This window comes from Nuphar pumila, chromosome 7 (assembly GCF_984573655.1).
Source record: "Nuphar pumila chromosome 7, dmNupPumi1.hap1.1, whole genome shotgun sequence".
In the NCBI taxonomy this organism is placed as follows: domain Eukaryota; kingdom Viridiplantae; phylum Streptophyta; class Magnoliopsida; order Nymphaeales; family Nymphaeaceae; genus Nuphar; species Nuphar pumila.
In genome coordinates this window covers 98,022,601-98,046,259 of record NC_143255.1, presented here as the reverse complement: position 1 = coordinate 98,046,259, position 23,659 = coordinate 98,022,601, and the positions used below count along the sequence as shown (strand labels likewise).

The 23,659-nt window shown below is 36.7% G+C and overlaps 1 protein-coding gene across 1 annotated transcript; it reads right to left on the bottom strand.

Moving 5' to 3' along the window:
* Window positions 1-7,823: 7,823 nt before the first annotated feature.
* LOC149832583 (uncharacterized) lies at window positions 7,824-23,445 on the bottom strand. Its single transcript, XM_090012510.1, has 4 exons — window positions 23,231-23,445; window positions 10,280-10,541; window positions 9,786-9,853; window positions 7,824-8,256 (listed from the first exon to the last, which is right to left on the bottom strand). Exons 1-4 carry the CDS (start codon window positions 23,363-23,365, stop codon window positions 7,960-7,962), a joined length of 762 nt encoding a protein of 253 aa, XP_089868636.1. The 5' UTR covers window positions 23,366-23,445; the 3' UTR covers window positions 7,824-7,959.
* Window positions 23,446-23,659: the final 214 nt, after the last annotated feature.

Genomic DNA, 23,659 nt, shown 5'->3' with positions numbered 1-23,659 from the left:
TGGATTCGCTGTATGGAAAATTGTTATCCTTTAACATAATTCAATGTATGTGGTGGCCGAGTTCTTATAACTACATTGCAAGAGATCTAGCAAAGATTGGGAGCCTTCAAGTTGATAGAATTTGGAAAGACAAACCACTGAAGTGGTTCCCATCTTTAAAAGTTTTGTGATTTATGTATTTTTTAAATATATGTACTGGTCGGGGTCTTGCCTAACCTTAGCTTTATTATAAAAAAAAAAAACATAATCCATCTTTTAAAGATCCACCTTCTAAACATTGAATCTCCAACGCTCACCCCTTAAGTTAGTGTAATGACCCAAAATTTTCAACCAAATTTTATGATAAATTTTATTTTATTTTTTTTTAAAACACAACAAAACTATTCAATTCACTTCAGGTTAAACATCTCGAGTATGTCATAGGACATTCAAACCAAAGATATCATTCCACAAGTACTAAGAAAATTTAATTTGAAATAAAACTATAGGTCCTTGGGGACATAAAAAATTCATGTATCAAAGTTTCTACACCATCCCGCCATCGCTCTGTGCCATCTATTCTCCACCTAAAATGATGAGATAGTAGGATCAGACTTTAAACTGTCTGAATAGTAGGATCACTATGATTATGCATATGTACTATGTAACAAGTATATATAACAATATAGATTTTCAGTAAATTATAAAGCTATAGCATATCATGAGAAGACTAAATGAATATCACGTGAAACAACTAATATCATAACTCACTCATGGCATATGAGCACAACTCATTGCAGGCATTTTCAGGCATAGTTCTCACAAGTTTCACATGAACAAAGAGCATAAATTAATTAATTTAATTTCTCTTTTATTATCCTGCGGGTACTCGCAAGCCAAGGCAGCTGTAATACAAGAGAACAATCATGGGTTTGTTATGCTGTGTGTTTTGTTAACCCCAGTGTCTAATTGGAACTGAAATCTAAAGAAAGTGGTTTAATAACCGAGAGAAACTTTCAAAGTTCAAACAAACATGATGCACCCTTAGCTTTTGCAGAATGACTTGGACCAACCACCTAAGATAAATTGGTAGTCCACATACTCTAACTCCGAGAACTTAGAACCAACGAGTCATTGTCGTTCAAATTTAAATAACACGTGCCTCCTGAATTTTGTACCACCTACCCTCTCCAAGGTAAGCCCGAGTCTGAGTGGGTGATTTATTTTCAAGACTTCAATATGTTTTTAACTCAATAGCTCAATGTTGCAGATACTCACATAGGCAATGAATCATACTACTGTAGTAGCATGATCTCAGAGATTTCCACCTTAGGTAGGTAGGTTGTCAATTTTTTATTTATTTATGCAATCTCACTTAGTGTACTCCGGTACTTTCAAACCGGGTGAGCACAAGTGCCCCGGTACCTTTAAACCAGTCAGGTAAAAATAGGGTTATGAGTTCTTGTGAATTAAATTTATAAGGCTTTAAATGTATGTGGAGTACACTTAAATCCTTTATTGTGCAAATTCATGTTTCTACAACTCATGTGCCTTCATTAAATCATTAGGACACATTACATCTAATTACACATAAGGACATAACCCGTGCTTACATGGCACCATGGTGGTTCACCCGAACGGCAAGGTCAAATATAAGTTCACTTTGCAAGAATCACATGTAGCTTAAACTCAACAGTCATTAAGCATCAATGCAGTTATAAAACTTTATAAAAGCAATAATTGCAAGTGACATAACTCCACTGTCACTAAGATCACCCTACTAAAATTTTCAGTATAAAAAAAATTTAAAGGCAAAACATGCTGACTACTATATTTGTATCATTGAACATGATACAAAAAAAGTCTAATATAAACATGCAGATCACTGATTTCTGTCATTGAACTTAACATAGAAAATAACTAATGTAAACCCGCATACCTCAATTTCTGTCATTGATCGTGTAAAATGATAAACAGTTATCCTTGATCAGCGTGTAAATGTAATCCATCATTATATATATGTGACTCTTGTATGTTGATAACCGAATAAATAACAAAGTCCTGCTCTCATGTGAATAGTGAGTTCCAAGCAGGTTCTCTTTTATTGCCGTTAAGCACATCTTCTCCATTACTTTTATCTTTTCACTTCTATCAATCATCATTATGATTGCGTTAGTGCTATATCATGGATCGAACAGTTTAATTTGTATGCTGGAGTAATGCTGTGGCATAATTTGCTTCATGACAGTTTGATGTGGCTGCATTATGCACAGCCTGTTGCAGTCAGTGATCAACTTTATGCATACATTTGCAACAGTTGTGAACCTTGAACTGTCATACTTCAACCTTTCTACTGTGGATGACACACACTTGCGCGCATATGCGCGTGCACAAACACGAACACACAAGACAAATAAGCAGGGTACTGAAAGAAGTATTCAAAGGAAGCTGTCTATATTGCTGTTGCAATAAAAGCCTATGAAACATGACAGTTTGTATCAATTTCATGTGACCTTTAATATTGTCATCTTATGAGGGAAGTAATATTGCTACATTTTAAGCCGCAATCCTGGGCTCTCTTTAATCAGCTCACCGAGATCAGCTTGATCCCAAGCACTCAAATGAGGAAGCCTTCTTTGCTGCATCCTGAATTGATGACGGTCGGCACGGTAGGTTATACTTCACTCTTCTGAAGGCGAAGCGCAATTCCATCCATTTCTTACAGTGGTGTCCACTACGACCAGACTTGTTGTTTTCTTCATTGTTCAATAGTGATTTACAGTATGCATCAGCATTGCCACCAGACATTCTAGGACTTGGAAGAGAAAAATGAGGCAAAGAAGTGCGTTCAAGCACATCAATTTTGCCTCTCTAAATTTATAGAATGTGACTGGAAGACTATGGGAAGAAGATTCAAGGAAGGCAAGAAGTGGGTATATTTTAGCCATGCATGGAGATGTACATGAATAAGTCGAGTTGTGATGTTTCTAGGTAACAGGACATTAAGGACAAAGTGGCTAGCTTCTGCATTTTAAAATACCAGGCTTGAGAGGTTTTGTCTGTAGGTAGGCTGGTACCGAACAAATTGGGTAGAGGTTGCTCAAGCTAACAGACCCCAGCCCAAGCTCCTGGCAAGCCCGAATTAAACGAACTGAGCTAGAGCTGACTCATTTACAAAAAATGTAGTTTCTGAAATTGAAAATAATAAAATTTAGACTTTAAACCTACTCAGCCAAACTCAAATTCACTTCTTTGCAAAATAAATACATCGTTTCAGAGCGGTAAGCAATAGGATTTGAACTGTAAATTTATTACTTCTAAACCAAACAGTTCAACCATCTGCCTTCTATGATATATATATATATATATATATATATATATATATATATATATATATATATATATATATATATATATATATATATATATATATATATATATATATATATATATATATATATATATATATATATATATTGCTAGTTAACAAGCCTATACGAGGCAAGCCAAGCTGAACACCCATTATCTGTGTTCGGTAGCCTGTTTAACGAGTTCGAACAAGCTATTTATAGCCGAACAGAAGCCGGGCCATCAGTGGCGTGTTGTGTTTCCCAACCCTATTTGTAGGGAGACATGACAGCTTGGGTATGCACGGATGCAACAGAAAACAAGTTGAATATTTGAATTAAATAATAATTAGCTGCATGAGTTTCGTAACAGTAGAAGTGAGGCCGTTTTCTTTTACTAATGATTTCAGGATATAATAGCATGTTGCAGAGTTTATTTAACTGAATAATGTGTTTGTTTTAGAACTCAATAAACTGGAATCTCGCACTCGATCGTAACGATGTCTTGTTTTTGTTTGGAGACATGACAGCTGTGATGTTACTGGGTTTATCAAAAAAACAATTTGGCATGTTTGAATAAACTTGCAATGGTTAACAACTTGAAATTTACTGCAAATGCGACCAACCGGTTTAAGATCAACGTTCAAAATTGTAGATTTATGTCAATGCAAATCTATAATGTGTTGGAGCTTGTAGGGAAACTACCTTGCTTACTTGCGAGCATTGGTGTAAATGTTGCACCAGTTATCACGGGTGCCAGTTGTTTGAAAGTGGGGTGTGTAGGCAGCTCTCTCTCTCTCTCTCTCTCTCTCTCTCTCTCTCTCTCTCTCTCTCTCTATCTATCTATATATATATATATATATATATATATATATATATATATATATATATATATATATATATATATATATATATATATATATATTCACTAGAATATCTTAACTGAAAATATGTTAGTTGGAGTATGAACCGAGATTTTCATGGGTCCTTTTATTTTTTTATTAAATTTCACCATATGGATGTAATCTAGATGCCTGGTTTTATAGAAAAAGACTCTTCAATCATTCGATTATGATGTATAAGAAGAATAAGGCTTTAAAATCAATGGCTTTGAATTTTTGTAAATATTCAAGCATCCAAAAATAACATTTCTTCATCTAAAATATATGTTCCAAGAGTCGATTCCTAGCAAATGGACCAAGTTGAATGCAGGGTTGGATTTGCAAAAAAAAATATGTTGAAAATGCTTAGTTCGTAGCTCACATATTTTCAGTGACCCGGTATATAAGGTTAATCTAATAATAAATTAATTGTGTTTAACATTAGATGTATTAAACCTTATGAAAATGACTAAAATACACTTGAAAGAATGATGTTTTCTAAAATATAATGTTACTTTTTGAAATAAAAAAAGTAATTTTGATAGTTTGATAAAGTTATTTTTCTGGAAAAGGTGTTTCGCTTTTCAATTCCTTGCAAGTTCAAAAGACCTATAATGCCCAAAAAAGCAACCTTGTATTTTAAATAATGTTATTCTTTCAAAGATATTTTAGTCTTTACAAGGTTAAATCTATTTAATGTTAAACCCTACTAGTTTAATGTTAAATTAATATGCACATATATATATATGCACATATATATATATATATATATATATATATATATATATATATATATATATATATATGAGTAATGGGTACATACTAAATGAAACATGCTAAATGAATTTTTTAGGTCTTTCGCTAATTTTTTCACAGTTCTGACCCCATAAATGTGTTGGGCATAGTCGATTTACAAGGAATCCACACTTGGATCATGTGTTTTAGATGAAAAAAATGATATTTAGAGCCTAAAAATTTTACAAAGATTTTTGACCGTTGATATTTCAAATATTATAAAAACCCACCGATGTGTCAGAATCGAACACTTCAAGAGCTGATCCCTATAAAATAAGTACATAGATCACATCTGTACGGTTAGAATTTAAAAATAAAAGAAAAAAAATTGAAAAAAACATTTAATATATATATATATATAGGAAAACTGAAATATATTTTTCCAACCAAATATGTTTGCTTGAATTGAGATTTTCATAAGTTTTTTTTTTTTGCAAATCTAACCCTACGGATGCATTCGGTGTGGTCCGTTTTGTTAGGAATCATATGTTGGATCATTGTAATCGGATCAAGAAATGTGATTTTTTATGCTTGAAGATTTATTAAAATTCTAAGTCATTGATTATCAACTCTTAAAAGATCCTTCATATACATCATAATTGGATGATCCAAGAGTATGTTTCTATAAAACCAAGCTTTTAGGTCATATACGATAGGGTGAAATTTTCAAAAAAAAAGTAAAAAAACCTATGAAAATCTTGGTTCATACTAATAAACATATTTCAGTTGATATATATATATATATATATATGTATATAAAAGGATGTAAAAGGATGTAGAGTCTTGATTCTTAATATGAGAAAATTAAACTGACAAAATTGCTTTGCTGCCCATATTGTGAAATATTTCTTTTCTTTAAATTACAAATGCCTGCCTATAGTTTTTTGCCAATGTGACACCAGATGCGCGTGTGTACGACTGTGAGCGTGCACGTGTGTGTGTGTGTGCGTGCACACATTGTGAGGAAATTAAGCTCACATAATTACAATGCAGACCACATCGTGAACATGATAATGCAATTCTTTAAACTGCAAAAGAAGGCCATACTATAATACACTAAATGTTCAGAAAATCCTCGATCTCTATGTCTTTAACAACCAGGACTCATTGCTAGCTGGTGCAGCTACAGGTACAGCTCATCCCTTGTTAGATTAGAAAGTATTTTAATGGCTTCCCATCGTTAGGACCACTAGGATCTACCCGATAAAACTAGCACGCCAACCTATACTACGGCTTTGCTTTTACACTGAAACATGTGCCCAGTTCCTCTTTGATCACAACTAGAACGGCTATTCCCAGGGGGAAAGCTGCCCAAACAGTTTGTATCCAGTGAAGCCTTTGGTGGTCATGTCATGGTTCCTCCTCTTTATTATGTAAGCTGGGAATTCTAAAAGCCAAAGATGACGGCATTGAATATGTATGACTGCATAAATATCAACAAAAATGACTAAAAAATATAAGCAGATTAGATAAACATATAGACATTTATATGGATGTGACGTTTCTCAATTATGAGAGAATGATCAAATTGTTGACCAGTTGATGACCAGGAAAGGCTTATGTCTTCCAAAACCATCACTTGGGTTTCTATGTTCTTTAGGGGTCAACTACGGAGGGCAATGGATCCACCATGCCCATTGTAATCTCTCTCTCTCTCATTTTGGTTGTCCAAATGTTAGGGATGCAAGCAGTCCATATATGGAACAGTTAAATACATGGGGGAATCGGATTCAGTCGTATCCGGACAGCCAATTTTTTGTTTTTTGAAAAGGCAAACTGGGGTTAGGCAGACCCCACCAGTTATTATTGAAGGTACTACTGGGGTTTGAACCCGCAACGTCCCACCACAAGGATACGTGCACTGACAGCTCCTACCAACTAAGAGGAGCCCCCTTGGTCCGAACAGCCAAATTTTGCAAAACCTCACTCCCTAACAAATGTGCGGCATATGAATGGTACGCATACCGAGAAAACCATAAATATCTGACGAAAGGATGACAAATATAACCAAGCCCAAAACCTCCATCCCTTACCAAACGTGGGGCATTTGAATGGTACGCATACTGAAAAGAGAACCATAAATATCTGACGAAAGGACGGCAAAAAAAACCAAACTCAAAACCTCCATCCCTACCAAATGTGGGGCATATGAATGGTACGCATACAGAAAAGCAAAACATAAATATCTGACGAAAGGATGGAAAAAATAATTTAGAGAGAGAGAGAGAGAGAGAGCACCCTTAGTAATCATCCGTAGTCCCACTATCATCCTCAATGGAATTGGTTTCCCTTTGATAGTGTCTATGGGTAGAAGGGAATCTCCGTATTAGTTTTTTGACAGACAATGTTAGGTTGGCATGTCCCCCATCCTTGGGGCACTCTTGGTTTTGAGTATCCAATTTCATATGTGCCCTACTCTTTTTAATAAGATTGCTACGCTTCTTTAAGATCCACCTATAAATAAAGACCAAACCCCCCTCTTTATGCACTCCAAGCTTCTTTCTAGTTTCTTCCTTATCTGAGAGGAAAAAAATACAACAGAGTGATCTTTAGCTTGACGCAGAGCCAGATGAGTAACAAGGTATACGCTGACGCTGCAGGTTTTACATCCATGAGGAATGCCCACAGCAGTCAAGAATTCAGGAGAGGTTTGGCGAGCAGAAGGCCTATTCCCAAGAGAGGACAGGTAAAGTCCAGAATAGCAGCAAACGCAATCCACTCAATCGTGTCTACATTCACTAGAGCAAGGACGCACCACCACCATTAGAGCACGAAAGCAAGACACAGAGCCATGGCTGAACACCATTAAATGTACCATATCTTGTAATCTCACTTTTGCACAGAATGAAAAACAGTTCTACAGTAAATGAATGAATCTGTTCTGTTTGATTTTTTTCTTCTCAATGGCCATGCAACAATGATTTTTAATAGTGATACAAAGTGAGAAAACAAGGTACTCACTCATGATTCTGAGATCCAGGTTTTTGTTGCTCCTCTGGTTTTTCTGATAATCTTAGCTGCCCAAGTTGTGATTGTTGAGGCTTTACATCAGCCTTGTCCACAAACTCGGAACTGGCTGATGGTTTTGCACCAGCAGCGAGTAGGTTTCTGAACCAAGCACCCTGAAATCTCAGGTTAGTTCCATCAGAATCTCCTGGGGAGTCGGGAGTCACGGTTGCATTAGAAGTAACACCTGAAAGAAACCTGTATGCAGCTTTGCTAGCAGATATAATCTCTGTCTTAGCTTGCTTCAGCTGCCACGTTAAAAACAAGACAGAAATAAGGAGTTGAAAAAGAAACCCTTGCCAAAGAAGGACAAATATCTTTATCCGTGATGTAAATCAAGAGTTTCAACATGTATAGAAGAACCGACACAACCCACTGGTCGTAGAGCAGTCTTTGATTGGCATAACCCACTCAAGGCATGCGGTATCAGATAAAGCCCATGCTAAAAAAGTTTGGTCGAAAGCAACCTTACATTTTAAACTGCGTGTGGGAAAAAAATGTAATATCCTACAAAATTGCTATTATTTGCTCTTCAATACAGTTTATTAGGATTACAATTTGCCTTGATCTCAAAACATGGAACCCAATACCATGACCATTCCTAAGATTGACCATTGCAGATGGTGAAAATTAATTAATCATCGATGGAGAGAGGAAAAAGCAACTCTGATATACTATGGAGAAGAGCAGTGCAGGTAGCCTGAACTAACTTGAAGTTCCATTAAGCAATCGATTCACTGTTGTAAAGAGGAACATTAACTAATTCTTCAACGCTCTCTCAACTGATGTAACAAAAAATATAAGAATTCAAACGAAAAGGTTCAATGACACCAAATGCATGCAAAAGAATTAAAGTCCACTTCATAAAAGAGCGACTACAAGGTAAAAAGAAAGTGAGTATTCAACTATAGCGATTGATAGCAGAGCACAAGAAAGTGAAATTAAGCACTGACAGAAGTCATTCATCTATTAGCCCAGGTGTGGAGTTGGGAAGTGAAGAACAATATAAGAGGAAAACCAGTGAGCACCACAAAGAAAAAGGAGATTTCACAAAGATCTATCGCTGTGTCATGTAATATGGGTTACATACTATTATGGATAATAAAAAATTGGTCTGGCAGACCCGATTCAGGGAGGATAAGAAGCATTCCCCAGGGTCTAAAGTCCATCTGATTGGATTGGACTTAATCATGTCTGAATCTATCCTGAATTTTAAAGACTCAAACAATACATTATTAAGTTGTATTCCATGTCATTATAAGCCGTCACTCCACAGGAACTCCCATTCAATACAAAAGTAAAAGAAAGCAAGATATGATTATACTACAAACATCATCACATTCAACACTGTATTTTGAAAAATATCACAACAATACAATAAAAAAATGTAAAATACATGTTCTAAAAATATCATAAATAAAAAAGTTATGATCTAATTGTTATGTAACACATTACTTTCAAAGCTATTTTATTGCTCTATTTTTTGTATCTACATATTATTGGAAATTTAACAAGATAAGCCATGGTATCCCCAGATTTTCCTTGGCAAAGTATAGCTGAGACCAATACATGCCATTATGCTTCCATATGACCAAACATGTTAATATAATCCTTTCCTTTTGGTTGATACTTTCTCCATCAACAATATTCAAAGCCTCAGAAAACAACCAATATACAGAAGCTTTTGTTAAGATATTAACAGCTTTCCAAGAAAAAAATGATAACAGAGTTCAAGACGACAGGTGATATCCGCATAAAAAATAATAAATGATCTTACACGCAAAGCTGTGTTGCCTGCAACTTCCATGGCAGCATCACCAGCATTTGCAAACCGATTGACCCAAGCTGAAGAACCATATTTAAATAAATCAATACTACTTTCAAGAAAACTTCCCATAACAAAAGATGAAGGTCTAAATTTCAATAGAAAGGATCAAATGAAGTGAAAAAAAGAGAAACATTAAACAAGTCCCAAAAAAGATAATGCCTAATATGCACTCTAATTTTTATGATAAAAGTATCATTTTAGAAGTCAGATGCAGTAAACAGCGAAAGCTTTTTATCCCAAAGCTAAACCCATGCCATACACCCTTTCACTTTCTTCTCTGAGTTCCTTATCTCTAACTTTCTTTATACTGAACAACATTTACTTCTGTAAGACTTTAAAGAAAGAGAGAATGAAAAAGAAGAGATCCAATGAAAAGCACATCACATGGAATTTATGAAAATGAAAAAATATGCTGCAAGAAATACAAAATGTAACATGTATACCTGGAAGCTTTGGCACACCAAGTCTTTCACACAATTCATCACAGAAATGGTTGCAGTTTCTTGACAAAAGGTCATATGAATCTCCAGGCCATTCTCTGCTAAGTTCCCTCAGAATCTGATTTACCTTGAAGATAGACAAACTTGTTTCACCAAGGACAATTCTTTCACGATAGGTGTACATGGGATTTTTACTAGGTTGGCAATTGAAGACTCCAGAACCATGTTCACAAAATCCAAATGACCATTCTTCATCACCATATACCTGCTAGCACAGAATGATGAAAACATAAATATATGACTAAACAATATGTTTTCCACTACAGAGTGGTCTCATATCTGTCGCTGTGCACTTTCACCCCATGTAATTCCAAAGGAGAGCTTCCAAACATTTCAATCCATAACACAATCAAAATCCAAACTAGCAAGAATATAGTACAATGATAGCACACTCCACGAAATTGCAATTCTTTTACATGAATTCACTGCTGAAGAATCAAAATCTAAAACAACAATGTAGCACAATGATAGTGCACTCCAAAAAACAACTAACCATGGTTGCACAAACTTGAGTATGATATGTACAACAAACTTTTGGTAAGCACAACAAAAAACACCAAATGTAAACTACCACAATCAATATGGACAAGCTTCTAAAACCAAAACTAATATGAACCATCTTTTACAGTGAAGACTGAAGAGAAACAAATGCATAAGTAGAGACTACTTGATCAAACTGCCAAGAAGGGTGAATGTAATGAAAATCAAACAAAAACTGCAGTGCTTCTTGACAAAGCCAAAATAAATTTTTGATGCAATAACCACACATTAACAATTCTGCATCACAAAGCAAAAAGCTCTAAAGATTGATCGCAAAATGCCAACTCATAGTCCAATTGATCATACCCATAGACAACAATAAATTGCATATCAGTTTCATCATAATCTATATCACAGTGACCTAAAAAAATAATTCATATGCCACACATGGCTAGTCCTAACTTAATAAAAAGATACTGCACTGAACTATCATTAGAAGCAATATGCCAATATCAGTAATGTCAACTTTATTTTTGACCGAATAAAGGAATAAAATCGAACAAAAGAACCATAAACTGGATTTTGATGCAAGAAAATGCAAACTGCTTCCTTGTAAAAGAAAATGCCTTTGAGGGGTTAACAATGATGAAAGGTTAAAAGTCTTGAAATAGCACAAAATTTTAAAACTATTGAGCTTCTGCTTACTGTTCACTATCTGAAGAAGGCAAGAAAGCTTTGAATTCAAAGAACATGGTACCAACTTTTGAACCTCTGCTGCAGTTTGCAAAACCTTAAATTCCAGTTGAATGATCCTCTTCCAGTTCATGAATTTACAATAGATTGCAGCTACGCATTTGGATTTGCCTATCAAAATTTAAAGGCTTGTGCAATGAAGCAAGTACACCAAATTCTGACAGGTGCAGAAGAAGGGTAAAGCAGAACATCATCAACGCAGGAGAACCCTAGAACATAAATGCTGAACTGCCCTGCTTTGTAGGAAAAGAGCTTCATTCCTTGGAAAATGGATTGGATAGACACGCCACTTGGCAAATTATGCAGCCAGGTTGAAAATGCTGTTCTTATGGTGCAATTACACATTTTGGGGCCAAATCCCTTCCTTTCTAGCATTTAGAAAAGAAAATCCTAGTCCACTATATCAAATACTTTTCCAAACCAGCCACCTTAAAACAAAGTTGTCTAGCTTTTTCCTTTTTAATGTTTGAATTTCTTCATGGGCCACTAACACCCCATCCATTCTATTCTACCTTGTAAGAAGGCTCATTGGTTGAAATCATAGTCACCTATATCATTCAAGGTATTTTCTTGGCGAGGGTATTTCTCAGAGAGATTTTTAAGAGTTTGAAAATCTCAGGAAAATCTCAAAGGTTTTAAAACATTGAAAAATATAAATAATAAGAAAAAATATAAGAAAATAATAGTATTGCATGATTTTTCTTGCAAAAAAAATAAAGAAACAAGTTTAGAAGGTCTTAAAATATAAAATAAATAAAAAATAGAAAATGTAATGCTCAAAATGTTAAAAATTGAGTTTTTTCCCAAAAATATGCTGATATTATGGCGATATTGTAAGTATTGGTGATATTTTAAAAATATCGTGATAAATTGCAGATAATATTGACTGGTTTGATATCACTGATATTATCGCGATAATTTCAAAATATCGCCGATATAGGTAACACTGGTTGAAATCAAGGATTATGCAAGAAACCTTTGATCAAAACCACAGATCATTGATCAGAAGCTTGTACTCACTGTTCAACAAAGAAATTAATTGAAAACTAAAACCTCATAATGGCATTTGCATCTGCTTCTTTTGGAATGAGAACCAACAAGGACATGTATTCTCCATAACCCCATTCATAAGAAACTCTTGATAAAGGAAAACAATCATTTTTCACAACTTCATGTTTGCAAACTTGACAAGTACCAAACTGCGTCTTTGTTTCCCTCCTCTAAGGCTGCTTCAAGTAATCTCTTATTCACAATGCCAGTGGACAGAATGTCTACAGCAACCAATAGACTTCTCTTCCAGGCTTTTCTGGAATCGCTCCTCTTTAGGTTGTTACTCATACATTTGTATCACCTACTGCACTAAACATCTGCCAGTATCAAGTAATCTCTTATTCACCATACTACTGGATAGGATGTCTACATCAACCAACAGACTTCTCTTCCAAGCTTTTCTTGAATCTCTTCTCTTTAGGTTGTTCGTCATACAATTGAATCACCTACTGCACTAAGCATCTGTCAGAATCAAGTAAAGCATCAGTTCGATTAACCGACTACAATATCCAAAGCTCTATCTCCCAAACTTCATCAAATGGATCAGTCTTTTCCAGACATCAATTTTTTTTCTCATGGTGTGAAATGCAGACTTATATACCATTTACCTCTTCTTCTAATTTTTGTTGGAACAAGTAAGCCAGAAAGGGAGAATGAAGAAGCAGAAACAAGCATTCAGAATTCAACAAGGAAATTTTTCAGGGACGTGGCATCTGGAGTTCAGGTAAATTTTGACAAAGAAGGACTAAGTCAAAGATGGGTCAGGAACCTGGATAAAGGGTACTTAAAACTTAAAAGTCAACCAATCCAAACCAAACATGCCACGTGAAAAGAGACCAAGGACATAAAAATGCATGGTCAAAGCAGTTAGCAGAGGTTGGAGTCTGGGACCCAAGGATTACATTAAAAGTCGCTGGTCTTGGTCAGAGACCACCATGTTCACGTTGGTGGCCCAACAAAGAGGCAAAGTAGTGGCCCCTCTTTTTCCATTACAAAAAACCCCCTTCACTTGCTCCCTCAAGTGTCCATTAGCACTTCTGTCCAATGCAGTGTTGTTAAAAGCGTGCATCAAAGCACAAAAGGCACGCCTCGAGGCGAGACACTGCTTTTGGTGGCTCAAGGCGCACTGAAAAGGCACAAATGCCAGGAGGTGTGTGCCTCATAGGCTATGAGGTGCATGCCTCATGGTGAGGCGTGCCTCAGGCTGTGAAGTACGGCTCATTGAGGTTGGGTCAAATGTGGGCGCCTCATTGAGGTTGGGTCAAATGGGTGTCAAAATCCCCATTTGACCCAAATCAAAGGAGGCCCCGATTAGGGCACTCTATCTCTCTTTTTCTCTCTCTCATTGTCTCCATCTCCCTCACCCTCATGTTCTCTCTCGTCTCTCTCCCTCCCAAAAGGAGGAGGAGGAGGAAGAAGAAGAAGAAGGTATTCTTGTTTCTCTCTGTTCTTCTTGAACAATTGGGCCTGTTAATAAGAAAATTACTTCGTTCTTGTTAATTAATTGATTAATTATATATACTAATTTAGTAGTAATTCATTGATTTGTTGCTTATTTGTGCTTTATATGAGTGACATGCTATTGGTATTATGTAATTGTGTTTACTATGTATAACTATGTGTGGTGTATAGCATTATGTTGTCCTTTATACAAATATGTAGAGTGATTCTTGCTGGTTATTGTAATTTTCTTGAAGATTGTTTATTAAAATATCTAATTATTCATTAATAATACATAAATGATGCATCTTTATTTTTGCTTTTTTTATTTAGTCAATTTTTTAATATTTTTTGTGAAGCTTACGCCTTAAGCCTTGAGGCTTATGCCTCGCTACGCCTCAACGCTATTCACAACATTGGTCCAATGCAAAAAGAAGGCAAAAAAGTGTTGCCAAAGTAGCATGAACATGCTATTGTTGCTCTACCTACAAACATGAGAACCAGGAAAAAACATATTGGAAAAGGAGAAAACTCAAGGAAGTGTTGGGAAGGGGATATGGCTGATGAAGGGATGGAACTAGGTCAAGTCATTAGAAATATGCAAGTGGAAGAGACTTACTGGACTACAAAGCGATGGAATCAAGGGGAGGAATTGCTAGAGTTAAGAAAAAGGAGGGTGAATGGGCCAAGGGCCAGGATGTGAGGTTTTACACAGGCCATTAATTTAGAAGAAAAACATGGGTGCCTCAATACATCTAGGGGTTGAATGAGATAGCTGGATGGTTAGGTTGCACTTTCAGAATGGTGGGGAACCTCAATATATCTAATAACTAAGTGTACTAAGCAAGGTATTGAAACCATAGTGACAAACGTTTTAAACGGCAATTTCTTGTTTTTCAAAAACTCACGAGAAATTGAAATTTTTTCATAAATCTCGCATTTTTTTTGGCAAAATCTTGGCAATAAAAAAATAAATTTAAAAATATAAAAATTATTTTTATAAGAAAATATTAATAAAATTTATTTAAAAAAATACATGTTTTTTCTCAATAAATAGCCGTTTAAAACGTAAATATCGCGTTTAAATCACGGTATTTATGTTTTTTCATAAATCTCGGGAGAAATCTCGCAAGAAATTGCCCGTTTTAAACTTTCAGGCAATTTCTCGTGATATTATCGAGAGATTTTCATAAATCTCGGGTTATTTGTCACTATGATTGAAACCAATTCACCAAGCAATTGAGGGGAGGAAGGGGAAGGCAAATGCCACAAAAGAATATCTAAATTACTCAAGAGTGCAAAATTCAGATGACATATTACCTAAGACTTAAAGACTTCATGCATAAAGTTGCGCTTAACACTAAGCTATAAAGATGCCCGATCATTCTTGACATAAAACGTAGCAGTGTTAACTACACTGTATATAACTAAGGTGATAAACCCACAAAAAAGATGGTTTAGTAGGTAGAAGTGAAAATAAGATTTGAAAGAAAGCAATAGAGAGAAGATGAAAATTAGAAAACAATTTGTGATTGAACATAAATACCAAATATACAAATGAGTAATGCATTAATAAGTCAAAAAAAAAAGACAGCTGCAATCGGGTGTATCATGTATCCAGCCATCTACAATCATAGTAAGAAGTAATTATCACAGTGCATCCAAGAACAAGGATGATACTATAATAAACTTGTTAGAATCCAGAACTCATAATAGCATAAAAAGCAAATAAACAGTTATCAACCCTAAAAAATAGCAATGCAGTGATGCATATAACAAGCACCATGGGTCCTTTACTGGAGATACATTAGATTTCAAGCATCTTGCAATTCATGTGATATTACTATTAATAGTTATCCCGCAAAATGAAGGGTGTTCATAGGACTTGGGAGCCCAAGTATGAAAACCAAAGAAGACTCTGTTGTTTAATATACCTCAAATGCATGGTTTCCAGCTTTAAAGGTGCATCAGCACCCTTCGTCTCTTCTATCATAGAACAAGTGTTTTTTAGTGTATACTTCGTCAAGTGCATGGAAGCTCTTTTTGCTTTTTTCTTTTTTTGGGTTATTGGCCTGACACTTGTATTACTTATTCAATAGAGGCAGTCTTATGTATCGGTTTCATACTATTAGAATATGGATCAGATATGGATCCAGTAGAGGATCCATATAGTTCACATGTATGTTTTATATTGTAATGTAATATACATTACTAACACAGGGGCAGTTTTGTCTATGTAAAAGCATTGTAAACCTATTTATTATAATGATGTTTTAGTGCAGCCACTAAGCAAGGAAGTGCCTGCCGATTTTCCCAAAAGAACGAGTTCTCTTCTCTCTGCTTTCCCCTTTCATTCTTTCTCGGTTTTCTCAACAAGGTCTGCCAAACTAGAGGCAGTTCTAATATGGTATCAGAGCGGCGCTGGTTCTGGGCGTGAAGAGTCACTCCATCGTGAGAGGTCGATTTCCTCTCATCGTCAACAGATCTGAAATATTTTTATTTCATACCAGGCGTGAAGAGTCGCTCCTTCAACGTGAGAGGTCGGCTTCCTCTCATCGTCGACAGGTCACACCAAACTTCTTTCCTTTCTTCTTATTCTACTTCTATTTTCACTTGCTGAGTTTCTCTATCGCAGATCTGAAGTATTTTTATTTCTGCTGTCGTCGTTTCTCGTTGCCTCCTTCCTTTTATGCAAAAGCCGAGTTCCTTTCCTGTTTTATTCTCATATCAGGTGACCTGCCTAGTCACGTGAATCTGGTTCCATCTTTTCTTTTCACCTGTTTCTTGTTTTCATTCTCATGTTTTTTTTGTGGTCTGGAATCTGTTTATTCTCATATTTTTTTTGTGTGTGTGGTATGGAATCTTGAATCTGTTCATTCTCATATTTCTTGTGTGGTCTGGAATCTGGCTGCCATTCTAATACCTAATCTTATCCCAATACGAGCTCTAAATCTGCTGGTCACGCCTGCCCATTCTAATACCGATTTCTGTCAACTGCGTCAGTTTATGATAAACAGTCCAGTTTCAGCGACTAGTGCAAAAAAAAAAGGCAAATCTGTCTCTCAGTCTACAAATGGATACTTCAGCCAATTTGGATCTTTCTTCCAATTTCCTGGGGCAGCTAGTTTCGGAAAAGCTAACTACATACAACTATCTGACCTGGAAAAGGCAAATTGCTCCTTTTATTCGAAGTCAAGATCTTTCAGGTCACTTGGATGGCTCCACTCTAATGCCTCCAAAATTTATCACAACCGAAGCCAAAGAGGACGGAGGATTACCGAATATTATTCGCAATCCTGCTTTTGTTACTTGGATGAAGCGCGATCAGGCCCTCGTCGCGTACATTACTTCCACATTGTCACAAGAAGTATTGATTTTCATTCCTGATGATTGCACATCTAAAGTCTTGTGGGAGGCTTTAGCTGAGACCTACTCCCAGATATCAGAGGCTAAAGTGTTGTTCCTTAAACGTGAATTTCAAATGTTAAGAAAGGGTGCAATGAGCATTATTGAATTCTCAAATCAAGTCAAAAGCATCACAGATCAATTAGCCATGGTTGGGTATCCAGTGTCCAATAAAGAAAAGGTGCAACAGACATTGAATGCCTTGGGATCAGAGTATCACATTCTTGTTACCTCTTTATTAACCTTGCCTACGTTGCTCAGTTTTGAGGAACTACGTGCCAAACTCCTTCAGTACGAGATGACTTTGAAAAGCATGTCTGATGCTTCAGTAGGACAATCATCTACGCATGAGGTTCATGCCACAGGAATGATAGTTGATCGTGCACGAGGAGGACGTGGCAGAGGCAGGGGAACTCCAATCCAGGGTGGACGTGGGTTACTACCTACACCAAATTCCACTGTCAATTTTTCAAAGAATGTTCCCACATGATAGAAATGTTGTTACATCAGGAACTACAGGTACATTTCGGGTCAGTGATGATGCTAAGGATCTTCTCCTATCTGCGATGGCCAACTTAAATCTGAAACAAAATGAAGATGGAATATGGTATGTTGACTATGGGGCAGCAGCTCATGTCACTGGCAATGCAGGTAAGTTCTCTACTTTTACTCCCTATTTTGGTAAATTTAATATTGTAATGGGAGATGGGACTCACCACCCTATTTCAAACATAGGCAATGTCCTCATCCCTTTGTCTGAGTCATCCATTCCTTTATCTGATGTTGTTCATGCACCAAACATAAAGAAAAATATTGTCTCTATTTCTAAGCTTGTTGACTCTACCAATTCATTTATGGAATGTACTCCTACTTCTGTCTTTGTCAAGGATCTTCAAACGAAGGAGATGTTCGCTAAAAGGGAGCGACGTGGAAACATGTATGTCTTCAATGAAGATTCAGCCTTCAGTGTCCTGAAGTCCAAGTCTGATCATGTCTCTAAAAGTGTCCTAAGTATATCCAAATGTAATAAGTCAGATCTCTGGCATTCTCGTTTTGGTCATTGTAGTCAAGTCTTTATTGAAAAGTTAGTGTCCAATGGTTTTCTTTCAGAGCCTGTTTCACCTTTATTGAAGAATAAAATGTGTCTCAGTTGTCAGGTCTGCAAAAGTCATGTACTTCTTTTTCATCAAATAAATAAAAGAACTTCCATGCCCTTTGAGATAATATGTTCTGATGTTTGGGGCCCAGCCCCCACTCCTTCTTCTGGAAGTAAATATTATGTATCTTTTATTGTCAGTTTTTCTCGTTTTACCTGGATATTCTTTATGAAACACAAATAAAACGTCTTTCTTATTTTTCGTCACTTTCATACCTACGTTAAAACTCAATTCTCCCAAAATATTCAAATTCTCCAATGTGATGGAGGTGGTGAGTATTCCTCCAAAGAATTTTTAGATTTTTTACAAGATAATGGGATACATCGTAGAGTTTCTTGCCCTTACACTCCACAACAAAATGGAATTGTTGAACGTAAATACAGACATATTGTGGAAAGTGCAATGAGTATGATGCATGGTTGTAACTTGCCCATTAGTCTTTGGACAGAAGCTTTTCACACTGCCACTTATGTGATAAATCGTTTTCCTATGCCTATCCTCGAAAATCAGTCTCCCTATTATGTTCTCTTTGGTGTACATCCTGATTATGATGAGTTATGAGTTTTTGGATGCACATGCTATGTACATATTGACAAATCCATGAGAACTAAATTTCAGGACAAAGCCTCTATATGCCAATTTGTGGGTTATGCAAATGAACACAAAGGCTACAGGTGCTATGACCCTGCCAATAAGAAAATCAGAATTTCCAGAAACATTGTTTTTGATGAAAATAGTTTTCTGACAAATAAAGTCAATCCCAATCGTGAACATGGTGACGCCGTTGCTAATTGGTATGACCCATGGCTCAGTGTTTAACTTATTTCACATGCTGCTAAATATACCACTTTGGCTGCTTTTAGCATACATGATAAGGCAACCTCAGATAAGGTATCGGAAACAGAATGTTTGAAATACAAAGAAAATGTCTATACCAGGAGACCCAGAGAGCAAACAGATGCACCTGTTGAAGAACACGTGGCATTGTCCAGTAACAGAGAGGCACCAAGAAGATCAGGCAAGATAAGGCAACCTATTGAAAAATGGGTGAGTTATGATAACTTCTCTATGGATTTTCAGATCTTTCTATCCAAGATTGAAAAATACGAGGAACCACTTGGGCTTTGTCAAGTTGTTCAATCTAACAAATGGGTTGAAGCGATGAATGAGGAGATCGAGGTACTTCATGAGTGTCAAACATGGGAGATAGTTGGTCGTCCCCCAGATAAAAATATTGTTGGCTCAAAATGGGTGTATAAGATTAAGTACAAACCAGACGGCAGCATTGAACGATACAAGGCACGTCTTGTTGCCAAAGGTTTTACTCAAGAATACGGTCAAGATTTTGATGAGACTTTCAACCCAGTGGTGAAAATGGGAAATATTCGTATTATCCTTGGCCTGACAGTTGAACATGAGTGGACCCTTAGTCAGCTTGATGTTAAAAATGCATTCCTTCATGGGGAGTTAAAGAAAGAGGTCTACATGGAGCAACCTCAAGGTTATGCAGAGGGAGACACAAAAAAATATGTATGTAAATTAACCAGAGCATTGTATGGTTTAAAGCAAGCTTCCAAGTCATGGTTTGAAAGCTTCTCCTTAGAGGTTCAGAACTACGGTTTCATCCGTTCCCAACTAGATCATTCTCTATTCATATACAGGGATAGAACCACTGTGGTTTTCTTACTTATATATGTTGATGATATAGTGATCACTGGCAATGCTCCAGATCATATTCAACGAATTAAAGCTTTACTAAATATGTGATTCAAGATGAAAGATCTTGGAGAACTGAGATATTTTCTTAGTGTAGAGGTGGACAGACAGGATGGAAAGATGTCATTTACTCAACACAAATACACTCTTGACCTTCTGGCCAAAGCAGGAATGACAGATTGCAAACCTATTCCTACACCCAGCGTTGTCAATCACAAACTCAGTATTTATGACGGTGAGTTATATCCTGATGCAAGCAAGTATCGCAGTTTAGTGGGCATGTTGCAATACCTTACCTTTACTAGACCAGACATCGTATATTCTGTAAATCAAGTATCTCAGTTCATGCATGAACCAAAGACTGGCCACATGGATGCCGTCAAACGTATTTTTCGTTATCTAAAGGGCACGGTGGGTGATGGATTCACATATGTACAATCTCCATGGGTGACACTGAACCATGACATATTGGCATATACAGATGCAGACTGGGCAGGGGACCCAGATGAAAGGAAATCTGTTTCAGGATACTGTGTTTTTATTAGAAGCAACCTTATCTCATGGAGCAGCAGAAAACAGAAAGCTGTGGCAAGATCTAGCACAGAGGCAGAATATAGATCTATGGCATCCACCACAGCAAAAGTGACCTGGATCAGGCATCTACTTACAGAAATGGGAGAGAGTATCTCAAGCTCAACTCTTATGTGTGATAATAGAAGTGCTATACAAATTGCCTTCAATCATGTTCACCACAGTCGGACCAAGCACATTGAGATTGACCAACATTTCATCAGACAAAAGGTAGCAGACAAAGAGATTGAACCAATTTATGTTCCTTCAGAAGACCAAGTTGCTGATATGTTCACAAAAGGTCTTACAAGTAACCGTTTCTGGTATCTGAAGAACAAGTTGCACATGGTTTACTCCCATGCAAAATTTGAGGGAGGATATTAGAATATGGATCAGATATGGATCTAGTAGAGGATCCATATAGTTCACATGTATGTTTTATATTGTAATGTAATATACATTACTAACACAGGGGCAGTTTTGTCTATGTAAAAGCATTGTAAACCTATTTATTATAATGATGTTTTAGTGCAGCCACTAAGCAAGGAAGTGCCTGCCGATTTTCCCAAAAGAACGAGTTCTCTTCTCTCTCCTCTCCCCTTCCATTCTTTCTCGGTTTTCTCAACAAGGTCTGCCAAACTAGAGGCAGTTCTAATCAAGGTTGTTAAATGCGATGAGGCGAAGCGAGGGCAGGCTTCGCCTCTGAGGCGTACGCCTCTCACAACATGAGACTCTCAAGTATCCGTGGTATTATCTAAAATATCGTAAAAATATGTGGCATCACACTCAACGCCTCGCACGAGTGAAACATTTAATCATTATTATGGTGAACATGGCTGCTTCTAACCCAGAAATCCCAGATTTGGGTTAGAAACTTTTTATATTTACTTTGAGTGCATCACAACAACGCCTCAGTACCTTGAGCGTGCGCCTCGCCTCTGAGGCGTACGCTTCAGGTACTGAGGCGTACGCCTCTCACAACACTGGTTCTAATACATACTTGTATTGAACAAATAAAGCATGGCTCTACTTTTAGGTATTTCACCATGTGCATCTCTTTTACTTCCTTTCCTCTTCTCCTCCCTCGTTCAATCTTTATTGAGAATTGTTGACAAAATCTTAGAGAACCAGTCCCTTGATGTCTCTCCACATCAATCCATGGTCCAGCATCATTCTCCAAACTAGATGTTTTCATCAACATTCCAACATGGGAACATTCTAGAAGATTTTTTTGCTTTCGTTCAAACCTTTTTTAAGGTAAGTTGATTTCCTGATGGAACAAGATTCAGACAAAATGAGTAAACCCATCACCGGATTTATGAAATAAGATCTACCGAACTACAAGATTTGATATGAGATTATTTCCTGCTCTTCCTTTCAATTTCTTGCATTTCCTTAGATATTCTTAGATAACTTAGCTCCTAACTGCGTTAGGGTATCAATTTGTAGGGTTTCAGGAACGATATTCCTGAATCTCTACATCACAAAACCAGGCCAGGTAGCAAAAGTTTCAGGTTTAATATGAGGTGCGCTCAAGTGAAATAAACAGCGCAATTTTGGTATTTACGTAAACCAGAAGAGACCGAGGCAGAAACCAAGCTGGTGGTCACAGAAGAGTCAGAAGTAGTGCCGTACACATTTTGCAGAAACCATAAGCAGACAACAAGCTTTTCCTTGGTACCAACATTATAAAAAGGATTCGAAGGATACTTCAAACTGGCACACCATCAACATGGGTTTACATGCATAAGATTGAATCCCCCACAAAAAAGGGAAAGAAATTTCACCCCAAGCTGTGAGAGCTAAAGCTTGCTTATTTGCCAATCAACATGAAATAGGGTGGAAGTTGCTGGGAAATCCGACAAGAAGGATGAAGCAAAGGGAAGAACATAAAAGAAGTAACTGGAGAGGCAGTGAGCAGGAAGACAAGGAGAGAGAGAGAGAGATTCACCAAAACTATCACATTATTTGTAGAAAAAGAAAAGAAAAGAAAAACGGAGGGAAGGAGAGAGGAGAAACCTCAAATGCATAATTTCAAAGTGCAAATAACGCAATGAAGGTGGGAACCAAACAACCAATTCCCAGAAAAAGAAGAAGAAGAAGAGACCACGAAATATGCATTATACGCAAAATAGAAGGCAATAGAAAAAAAACCCAAACCCTTAGATCTCACACCCTCCACGACCCACATTGCCATTGATCACGCAAAATACAGAATAGAGAAGAACCCAAATCGGGATATCAATCAAAAAGTAAATACACAATCACAGGATCAAGGAAAAATCGAATAAAAAGGTTTCAAAAAGAAAAGAAGAAATTTTACCTGGACGGCGCTGTGGAAGATGCCGCCAAGGCCGATGCCGTCCTTAAAGATCTTGTTGATCTGGAGGATGGTGTTGTTGGTCTTGGCCGAGGCGCTGTTGGTCACGTCGTAGACGTGGAGGATCACCTCCTGCATCTTTGGTCCCCTTTCTCTTCTCCCTCCTCCTCCTCGTCCCCTTAAAATTTTCCCCTCTTTCTCGAGCAAACGTCTTCTCAATTTCTACGGATTTTATTTTCTTGTGTTTGGTTTTGTGGGTTTCCAGGTTTCCCTCCTTTCTTTTTCTTCAATTATTTACTCTCTCTCTCTCTCTCTACGCAAGGACCGTACGGTTTCTATTTCTAGAAGCATACTTCAAATTTATTTATTTCTAAAAAAAATTCTCCAATCTACTCTATATCTTCTTTTTTCTTTTCCTGGCCCTTTTCGTTA

Excerpts from the sequence above, each read along its gene's own strand:
- LOC149832583 (XM_090012510.1), bottom strand. The coding sequence starts at position 23,365 with ATGCAGGAGGTGATCCTCCACGTCTACGACGTGACCAACAGCGCCTCG. Across the intron at positions 10,542-23,230 it reads TCTTCCACAGCGCCGTCCAG|GTATATGGTGATGAAGAATG; the intron begins GTAAAATTTCTT and ends CTGTGCTAGCAG. Across the intron at positions 8,257-9,785 it reads CAGGCAACACAGCTTTGCGT|CTGAAGCAAGCTAAGACAGA; the intron begins GTAAGATCATTT and ends TTAACGTGGCAG.